The 10,153-nt window shown below is 51.9% G+C and overlaps 1 protein-coding gene across 1 annotated transcript in view; it reads left to right on the forward strand.

Moving 5' to 3' along the window:
* Nucleotides 1–249: 249 nt before the first annotated feature.
* cdc40 (cell division cycle 40 homolog) overlaps nt 250–10,153 on the forward strand; it is a gene marked incomplete at its 5' end in the record, with an annotated part of 21,887 nt that continues 11,983 nt past the window's right edge. Inside the window, 10 exons of the mRNA XM_084453500.1 lie at nt 250–432; nt 881–967; nt 1,064–1,193; nt 1,342–1,428; nt 1,956–2,095; nt 2,953–3,049; nt 3,148–3,287; nt 5,534–5,608; nt 6,190–6,235; nt 9,645–9,746. Of these exons, the coding sequence (XP_084309626.1) occupies nt 250–432; nt 881–967; nt 1,064–1,193; nt 1,342–1,428; nt 1,956–2,095; nt 2,953–3,049; nt 3,148–3,287; nt 5,534–5,608; nt 6,190–6,235; nt 9,645–9,746 (1,087 nt within the window). The remainder of the gene's footprint in view (nt 433–880; nt 968–1,063; nt 1,194–1,341; nt 1,429–1,955; nt 2,096–2,952; nt 3,050–3,147; nt 3,288–5,533; nt 5,609–6,189; nt 6,236–9,644; nt 9,747–10,153) is intronic.

A 10,153-nucleotide genomic window follows, 5' to 3' on the forward strand; every position in this document is an offset into this window, starting at 1 on the left:
TCACTGCTGTGACCGCATATCAAACCAAAGCCCTGATTTCCGAGTTCCCGGTGTTAGGTCACAGACGTGTACCCCTCCCCAGACTGGCCCGATAGATAAATCCATCCTTCATCGACCGTTAACTTAAAACAAGCGTCCCTCTGTAGCCCCACCGGCTTGCATGGTGCAGCCACTCACTATAATCTACCAAAACGAACAGACCGAAATACTTCCAGACCGTTTCCGGTCAGGTTTTTCACAACATCCAACATGTCTGCCGCCGTAGGATGCCTCGTTTCGTACGGGAGCGGTTCCGATTCGGAAAACGACTCAGAATCTAATGCCAGTCCCCAAAATGTGGATCCTGACGCCATGGCACATCTCCTCCCGTTAACGTCCCCGAAAACCATGTCCTTGTCTGTCCTAAACGCAGCTCCAGAGGTCGCAGTGAAGGTAAGCCTGCTTGGGACATTACATTAGCTAGCCTGATGCTAAGCTAACGCTAGCTTGCTATTCGGTTGCTACAGGGAAACATTTTGGAGTTTTACTTTAGAGATAAGCCAACAGGTATATTAACTATCTAGCAAGATAGTTCCGTTCGTCTTGGAGTCGAGTATGTTTGGAAACAGAACAAAAAGTTTGGATTCTGCTTGGTTAGCTTAGCTAGACAACATTAGCTACGTAGTTACGTAAAGTTACGTTAGTGTTAAAGCAGGCCGGCGGGAAAGGCTACCGTCTGCAAATGCCCTGTTTACTAACGTCACGTTTAAAACGTAGCAAATGTAATTGAATACTTAGCTAAGTTGATGTTAAACTATTTGAATAGCCCAGTCTTCAGCTAGTTAGACATAATGACAAAGTGACCAGAAGCTGATTGAGTTTTTGTTCTTCCCGACAACAGGAGGCAGTAGAGACAGGCACACACTTGGACCCTTCCCTCAAAGAGGTCCTCTTCAACCCAACATTTGAAACCTTGTTCGCTCCAGAGGTAAGGTTTCACAAGACCTTTACTAAACGTGAAGTGCTAATTTGCCAGGATGGACTCGGTTTTTATATTGCCCTCTGCTTTCTGCCTCTCTTACAGTTTGGTCCAACCAACCCATACAGATCCCAGCAGATGGCCGCCCCAAGGAACATGCTCTCTGGCTACGCAGAACCCGCTCACGTCAATGACTTCATGTTCGAACAGCAGAGGAGGACGTTCTCCACCTACGGTTAGCTGCTGGAGCCTCTCTCAGTGACAATGAGTACACCAAGCTTATTCTGAGTGTATATGGGGGGGGGGGGGATCATTAGGTTTGGGGTTGAATGCATTGGGGTTCTTGTGTAGATTTGTTTACGACGCCCTCTTTCTCCATGCAGGCTACGCCCTGGACCCGTCTGTGGACACCAGCCAGATGTCCGGCAGGAGCTACATCGGAGCCACAGACGAGGCAGAGAAAAAGAAAGGTGACCATTCAAAATTTATTGAATTTTTGTTTGCGTGTAATTATTGGGTGTGATTATCAACCCTTTTAAAGTACATTTTAAGTCAATGTTCTTGAAATTAACCTTTTCAAAGTCAATCATCTTGATAAAAGACAGCTAAGGAGCCGATTGGGTGTGATTATTAAGCGTTTTTTATTTTAAGTCAATGTTCTTGATAAAATACAGCCTAACAGCAGAAATGGTAGCGTTTCTCTAGCGTGTTCCTCTAGCATGTTTCTCTACCGTGATTCCATAGCGTGATTCCATAGCGTGTTTCCATAGCGTGTTTCCATAGCGCGTGTCTCTAGCGTGTTTCTCTAGCGTGTTTCTCTAGCGTGTTTCCATAGCGTGTTTCTCTATCGTGTTTCCATAGCGTGTTTCTCTAGCCCATTTCTCTAGCGTGTTCCTCTAGCGTGTCCCTCTAGCGTGTTCCTCTAGCCTGTTTTCCAGCGTGTTCCTCTAGCATGTCCCTCTAGCGTTTTTCTCTACCGTGTCGCTCTCCTCTCTAGGACTAACCGTTTTTGAGGTCGGACCAAAGAAGTCCGACAAGAGGAAGAAGGTGAAAGGCGGAGAGGCCGACGACATGGACAACTTCCTGGGTCCCTGGGCCAAGTACATCGACGAGAAGGACGGGGCCAAGCCCTCCGAGGTGAGAGGGCTCTCAGCGAGGAGGCCGCAGTATGGATCTTTTCCCGCCGGTTGATCGACTCACGACAACGCCGGCGTTACCGGCAACACCGTGCTTTTACAAGCGTCCGAGCTGCTCCGTCCGTGGGCATCGTTCTCCGAGCGGTTAAATTTGAAGGGCTTTTTAAGAACGGGTCGAAAATTGTTTGCGTTAAGCATAAACAGACACGACGGCGACGAGAGCGCTTGTAGGCCTACTTACAGCCGCTTCTGTGATGTTTAAAATAGTTTGTCCGCAAAGAAAAGTGAAAGAGAGAGGATTCGTGTTATAAGGGAAATCTGACACATGCTGCTGCTCTGTGTTGGAGATCTATCTAATCTATAGTTATTTTATTTGATGAATGTTCGCGGGCGCTGATACACAAAAATTTACTAAATGGGTTTTAAAAAACCAACAACGGTGGACAAGTAACACAACGGCGAATGACCAGTGTGTGCCCAAACACAACATCGATAACCGCAACAACCCTGATTCTCAGACGAACTTGGTAATCCTCTTTCACTGTGCTTCTATTTATGTGACCTGCGTATAAGTTCACCAGGTAAAAGACATGCTCTGTCTGTGTGGCTCCCAGCTTGTACTGTTGCGTGGGATACCGCCCAACTATAGAAATTAACTTTCCTTGATCACCTCAACATTGAACAATACGGGAGTGCTGAAGTATAAAACGGCCTGTGGCAAAGCCAAGCCGTGGTATAATGTCATTTTTAGTCCATATGTAAACGGATGAACCGGCCAATAGGAAAGGACCTAGTGTTGTATTGGCCGAGAGGTGGGCAGTGATGACGTGCGTGTCTTGGCTGGTGATTGGTGGACAGGAGGAGCAGAAGGAGCTGGACGAGATCACGGCCAAGCGGCAGAAGAAGGGGAGGAACGAGGAGGAGGCGCCGGCGGAGGAGAAGACCGTTCTCCATGGTAACGCACGCCCCCGCCCAGCCTAACTCGCCAGTCAGAGAACGGGCGGTAGGTTTTGACACCGCGTGTGTGTGTGTTTTGTGTGTGTCCCCCCCCAGTCAAAGACATGTACGACTACCAGGGCAGGTCCTACCTCCACATACCCCAGGATGTGGGCATCAACCTGCGCACGGCAGACATACCAGACAAGTGCTACCTGCCCAAGAAACAGATCCACGTCTGGACTGGACACACCAAGGTGAGGAGTGTGTGTGTGTGTGTGTGCGTGCGTGCGTGCTTGGGCTAGTGTGTGAGAGACAGAAAGAGAGAGAGACTAAGAAGAGACCTAGTTCTTTCGCTGCGGCCGAGCGGTTCTAATCTCCTAGTCTCTCTGGGACCCGCTAGAAGAAGATATCAACACCAATCTGGGAGGATGATTTCTCGTATTCAACGCGCTGCTCTTAAGAACCAGGATACAGGAAGGAGCTTCAGGTGGAACTTCACAAGAAGTGATGAAACTTCACAGGAAGTGATGAAACTTCACAGGAAGTGATGAAGGTGCTCTACTGGACTCACTCGGGGAGGTATCTGAATGCATCGGAAAGAAAAAGATGTCCGAGGCAACTCTTTAAAAATGAAAAAGCCTTTATTAAAAGCGGCTCGTTCATAGTTCATAGTTCGTCAGCGTATCAGATACCCTGACGAAGGCCCTGAGCTGGCCGACACATGTCGGTCTGATATATTTGAAGGTATGAAGCTAGCCCCTTTTAATAACGGCTTTTTCATTTTTGAAGAGTCGCCTCAGACGCCTTTTTCTTTCTGACGCGCAGCTCTTAACCTTGGGGAATAATAGGCCAGCTTCTGGCGTTTGTGCTCCCGGAGACGCCGACGGAGAGATGGAGGGAGGTAGAGAGAGGTAACGACGGAGAGAGAGAAAGAGAGGTGGAGATCGAGGGACAGAGAGAGAGATGGAGGCAGAGGAACAGAGGTAAAACACAGAACAGGAGATCTACTGATGATATGCAGTCACATCGGTTCTTTACACTTCAAGAAAAGAAATCACTCAAGTCTAAAATGCGGTTTTGGGGGGGGGGGGGGGGGGGGGGGGGGTTAGTGAATACAGTCCTCCATCCCATCCAGGATGGATAAACTGGACTCAGCTGAATTTCAGAGGGAGTTTTAGAGGGATTTGAGGGGCCGTGTGTCGGAGTAGCGATCGAGCATAATAGAGCACAAAGCAGCAGAGCCACCGGGAGCCCGCCCTGCTCTTAACATTCACAGAGGGCCGCCTCGGGACTGCAGCAGGAGCGGGGCTCGTAGGCTCAGACACACACACACACACACACACACACACACACACACACACACACACACACACACACACACACACACACAGACAGTGTGTGCGCTAGGGACGTTGTCGGGGAGGCGCCGGCGCCCTTGACGGAATGCGAAACGTAAGCGAGAGCGGGAAGAATAACAAGGCCAACATGAGGCGACGCGCGACGGTGCTCGCTCGCCAGGCCCTCCCCGACGCGCGGAACGACCTCTGACCCGACCATCCGCTGGCTGTCCGGATGGATAATAAGCAGCGTTTGGAGGCAGTGCTAGGAGAGCAGACAGGGGAGCAGACAGGAGAGCAGACAGGAGAGCAGACAGGGGAGCAGACAGGGGAGCAGACAGGAGAGCAGACAGGAGAGCGGACAGGAGAGCGGACAGGAGAGCAGACAGGAGAGCAGACAGGAGAGCAGACGGGAGAGCAGACAGGAGAGCAGACGGGAGAGCAGACGGGAGAGCAGACGGGAGAGCAGACGGGAGAGCAGACGGGAGAGCAGACGGGAGAGCAGACGGGGGAGCAGACGGGGGAGCAGACGGGAGAGCAGACGGGGGAGCAGACGGGGGAGCAGACGGGAGAGCAGACAGAGGAGCAGACAGGGGAGCAGACAGGGGAGCAGACGGGGGAGCAGACGGGGGAGCAGACGGGGGAGCAGACGGGGGAGCAGACAGGGGAGCAGACGGGAGAGCAGACGGGAGAGCAGACGGGAGAGCAGACGGGAGAGCAGACGGGAGAGCAGACGGGAGAGCAGACGGGGGAGCAGACGGGGGAGCAGACGGGGGAGCAGACGGGGGAGCAGACGGGAGAGCAGACGGGGGAGCAGACGGGGGAGCAGACGGGGGAGCAGACGGGGGAGCAGACAGACAGGGGAGCAGACAGACAGGAGAGCAGACAGACAGGGGAGCAGACGGGGGAGCAGACAGGGGAGCAGACGGGGGAGCAGACGGGGGAGCAGACAGGAGAGGAGACGGGAAAGCAGACAGGAGAGCAGACAGGGGAGCAGACGGGAGAGCAGAGGGGAGAGCAGACAGGCCATCTTGTCGCTGCTGAGCACACAGGCTGGAAGTTGTGGACCGAGCACCGGCGCATGGACATCTCACACACACCCCAGTGGTCGTTAAACCTCTCTCTCTCTCTCTCTCTCTCTCTCTCTCTCTCTCTCTCCCCAGGGTGTCAGCGCTATCCGTTTGTTCCCCATGTCTGGTCATCTGTTGCTGTCCTCCTCGATGGACTGTAAGATCAAGGTGAGGTTGCCGTTCCTAACCCTAACCCTTCTGCCCCTTCTCTCCGTTTCTCCCCTTCCCTTTTTCTCAGCTCTCCTCTCTCTCCCCCACTCCTCTCCTTCCTCTCCTGTCCTCCCCTCTCCTCTCATCTCTGCTCCCTTCCTTGTTTTTCCTCTATCTCCATCCCCCCGTTTCTCTCCTTGGGTGTGGAAGCTGTCCTGTGGTTTTAGTTTTGACCCCCTCCTGTGTGTCACTGCTCCAATTCTGACCCCCCTGAACGAAGCCCTCCGGGCTTTAACGAGACTCTGTTGGGTTTTTGGAGAGAGAGAGAGTGTTTTTAATCAATCTCCAGCGTTTTATTTTTATTTTTTTTATTTTAATGTATCCATAACCCTTGACGGGCGGCACGTGGCTCTCCTCTCACTCTCTCTCTATCTCTCTCTCGCTCTCTATCTCTCCCTCCCTCTCTCTCTCTCTCTCTCCACCCGTCTCTCGTGTTCCCTCCACCCCGCGGGCGCCGGGGCGAGGCGAGCAGCGGGCGGGCCCCTCGGCAGAGCGGGCGCTCATCTCTCTCCTGTCTTCTTCTCCCCTCGTCTCCGCAGCTCTGGGAGGTGTACAGCGAGAGGAGGTGCATACGGACGTTCATCGGTGAGTCGGGCTCCCGGGAGCCACCGTGTTTGTGTTGTTCTGCTTTGACATTCCGGTCACGAGTTACCGGTCGGTTCAGCTGAACGGCTCACTGATCAAACATAGATGGAACGAATCCTGGCGATGTTCTGTGTTGTTGTAACGCTGGGGCATCGGGCTAGGCTAGGCTGAGCTAGGCTGGGCTTGGGCTAGGCTGGGCTGGGGCTAGGCTGTGCTGGGGCTAGGCTGGGCTGGGGCTAGGCTGGGCTGATCTAGGCTGTGCTTGGGCTAGGCTAGCCTGTGCTGGGGCTAGGCTAGGCTGTGCTAGGGTTGGGCTAGGCTGTGCTGGGGCTAGGGTTGGGCTGGACTTGGCTAGGCTGTGCTAGGGTTGGGCTGGGGCTGAGCTAGGCTGTGCTAGGGTAGGGTGGGGTTGAGCTGGTCTAGGGTTGGGCTGGGGCTGTTCTAGGCTGTGCTGGTGCTAGAGTTGGGCTGTTCTAGGCTGTGCTAGGGCTGGGCTAGGCTGTGCTAGGGTAGGGCTAGGCTGTGCTGGGGTAGGGTGGGGCTGAGCTGGGCTAGGCTAGGGTTGAGCTAGGCTGTGCTGGGGCAAGGGTTTGGCTGGGCTAGGCTGTGCTGGGGCAAGGGTTGGGCTGGGCTAGGCTGTGCTGGGGCTCGAGTTGGGCTGTTCTAGGCTGTGCTAGGGCTGGGCTAGGCTGTGCTAGGGTAGGGCGGGGCGGAGCCAGGCCTTCAGAGAGAAGGTTATGTCCCTTCGATGTGGTTCTGCCTGTCAGCTCCCCGCATGTATAATTCAACAGCTCTGAGACGGAGAGAGAGGGAGGGAGGGGGGGATGAAAGGGAGACAGGAGAGAGAGATAGAGGAGGGGAGGCGGAGAGAAAAAGGGAGAGGAGGAGGAGGACGACGGGGGTTATCAGTGATCCAGTATCAGTGTGCCATCCCATAATATCCCATCACATTAACAGCAGCTCTAATGGGGTTGCCGTTATCTCCCAGCAGGGCTATACACTCTTTACTTATTTAACACGGCAGTGGCGTGTCCTCTCTCTCTCTCTCTGACTTTTATCACTTTCTCTCCTTCGCTCCATCTCCCTTCCCTCGCTCCTTCCATTGATTGAAAAAAAGGAGGGTGGAGGGTACGATAGGCAAATCGAAACTCAATCCGCAGTGCCCCCATCACGGCGCCGCAGTCCAACAGGAGCGAGCTCGGCCCAGCGGGCGCAGCAGAACAAGAACCAAGGCGTCCGTCGGTTCTGAGCGCAGGCGCGGCCGTTCGCGCGTTTTGTCTGTGCTCCTCTTGCGGGGTGTGTGTGTGTGTGTGTGTGTGTGTGTGTGTGTGAGAGAGAGAGAGAGAGAGAGAGAGCGCTCACGCCGGCCGCCCTCGGCGGGGGCCACTGTTATGTCGCCGTGGTAATGGCGCAGACCCTATAAAGGGCTTAACGAGAGCGGCGCCTGAGCCCTCCGCGCCCAGAGAGACCAGAGATCACTGATAGACTGGCTCTACACAGAGAGAGAGAGAGAGAGAGACCAGAGATCACTGATAGACTGGCTCTACACAGAGAGAGAGAGAGAGAGAGAGAGACCAGAGATCACTGATAGACTGGCTCTACACAGAGAGAGAGAGAGAGAGAGAGAGAGAGAGACCACAGATCACTGATAGACTGGCTCTACAGAGAGAGAGAGAGAGAGAGAGACCAGAGATCACTGATAGACTGGCTCTACACAGAGAGAGAGAGAGAGAGAGAGAGAGAGAGAGAGACCAGAGATCACTGATAGACTGGCTCTACACAGAGAGAGAGAGAGGGAGGAGAAAGGATAGAGAGATGTACCGATCCACTTTTTTTCAGTTCCCATCTGATTCCGATACTAGAATTTGGATCCGATCCGATACCGATACCAGCGGTCTTTTTTTCTTGAATAATTATTTATCATTAACTTAATTAATTATTATCATTAACATACACTTTATACACTTTGCACACACCATATCCATACTGTATTGCTACTGTACTGCATTGAACTGTTTATTATTAGGATATCTTGTATCTTGTTGAGGAGCCAAAACATAATAATGAATCATATTAAATACATACTAAATAACCATACTAAATAATCAATTTTAATTTTTAACATATGACTACTTGTATATTGGATGTAGGCCTAACAATGAAAGAATCCTTTAATCCTACTTAGTCTATATATTCATTTTCTCATATCTTTCATCAAATAAAAAGTAAATAGTCAAATATAAGCTTGTGATGAGACCCCCTCTCTGCTCTGTGACTCCACACACACAAGTGGGTCTCGGCTTCAGTAGAACGGTGTCATATTTCACAACAAGAGTAAGGAGAGGGAGAAATGGCTCTAGTTTATAGATTGCCTCATTATTGTTATCAGGTTCCCTATTAGCATTGGGTTTAAATTCGAAATATTGCCAAATAGGCACATTTGCTTTTGGAAAACCTCCGCCACCGTCTAGTGTAACCAGCTAGAGCAGCGCATGCAACTCAACTTTCATTTCACTCATGAACGTTCTTTGCAAACTAAGTTAAACGTTTTTCAGCATAACGTTGGTTTCCGCACCAAACGTTTGCAAACGTAAGCAAACGGTCTGTAGGGAGGCTAGTTTGGTGAACCAGACACTGGACTGAGGGAGATGTGAATTGTAGCCTATGATTGAATGAATGAATACCGGAGCTTTTTCACTTCCTGGGTCGGTACGTGGGCCGGCGACCTCAGGCCAATACCTGATCCGTCAACCACGTCTGGATAGGAGGCCGATCCTCATACTGGATCAGATCGGTCCCGTCTCTAAAAGGATACAGACAAAGAGAGAGGGGAGAGAGGAGAGAGAGAGAGGGTACAGAGAGCTCGAGATAGAGAGAGAGAGGATAGAGAGAGAGGGGAGAGAGAGAGAGAGAGGGTACAGAGAGCTAGAGATAGAGAGAGAGAGGATAGAGAGAGAGGGGAGAGAGAGAGAGAGACAGAGAACAGAGTACAGAGAGAGAGAGGATGGAGAGAGGGAGAGAGAGAGAGGATGGAGAGAGAGAGAGAGGGTACAGAGAAAGAGAGGGTACAGAGAGCTAGAGAGAGAGGAGAGAGGATAGATAGTCCGAGGGTACAGAGAGACAGCGAGAGAGACAGATACAGAGAAAGAGAGGGGGGTAGGAGTGAGAGGAGAGAGAGACCTCCAACTCACCCCAGCTCCCTGCCGCCAGACTCCATATCCCACATCAAAAGCCCCATCATGCCGGAGCAGCAAGGGTCGATCTCTAATAATACGCCCGGGGAAATGGATGTGGATATGTAATATATGTGTGTGTGTGGGTGTGTTGTCGTCGTCGTCATTATTGTTGGTGGCTTTGGATGAAATGTTCTGCTAAATGGCTGTAATGTAACGCAATGTCGTCTCACCAGGACACAGCAAAGCGGTGCGGGACATCTGCTACAACAACACCGGCACCCAGTTCCTCAGCGCGGCCTACGACCGCTACCTCAAACTCTGGGACACGGAGACAGGTCAGTGCCCGCCCTGTCCGCTGACCAACGCCTCGCCCAGTTCCGGGCACGCGGCCGGTCTCTTGTCACGTTGTCGGGATGTTCCGTCCGGAGTTCCGGAAGCCAGTCGTGTTCTAGAACTCATTCTAGAACGACGTCATATCCCAGTTGAACGCGTTCCAGAAAGAAAAGGCGAAAAACACATCTTTGTAGTGCTAGCCAAGTTAGCCATTGTTAGCAATACTAGTCGATAACAACGAAGTGTGCTATTTTGCGCGTACGAACACTGTAGGAACATTGTCCACTGATAGACGTTGGACTGTACTGTGTGTACAACTGATTTAATGAGACAAAAATTAGACAGAAGTGCTAATAAACAGTCTTATTACAGATTTCACTTATTGTTTTGTGCGCAGAGCAGCCATCTT

The sequence above is a fragment of the Borostomias antarcticus genome, assembly GCF_949987555.1.
Source record: "Borostomias antarcticus genome assembly, chromosome: 19".
Taxonomy (NCBI): domain Eukaryota; kingdom Metazoa; phylum Chordata; class Actinopteri; order Stomiiformes; family Stomiidae; genus Borostomias; species Borostomias antarcticus.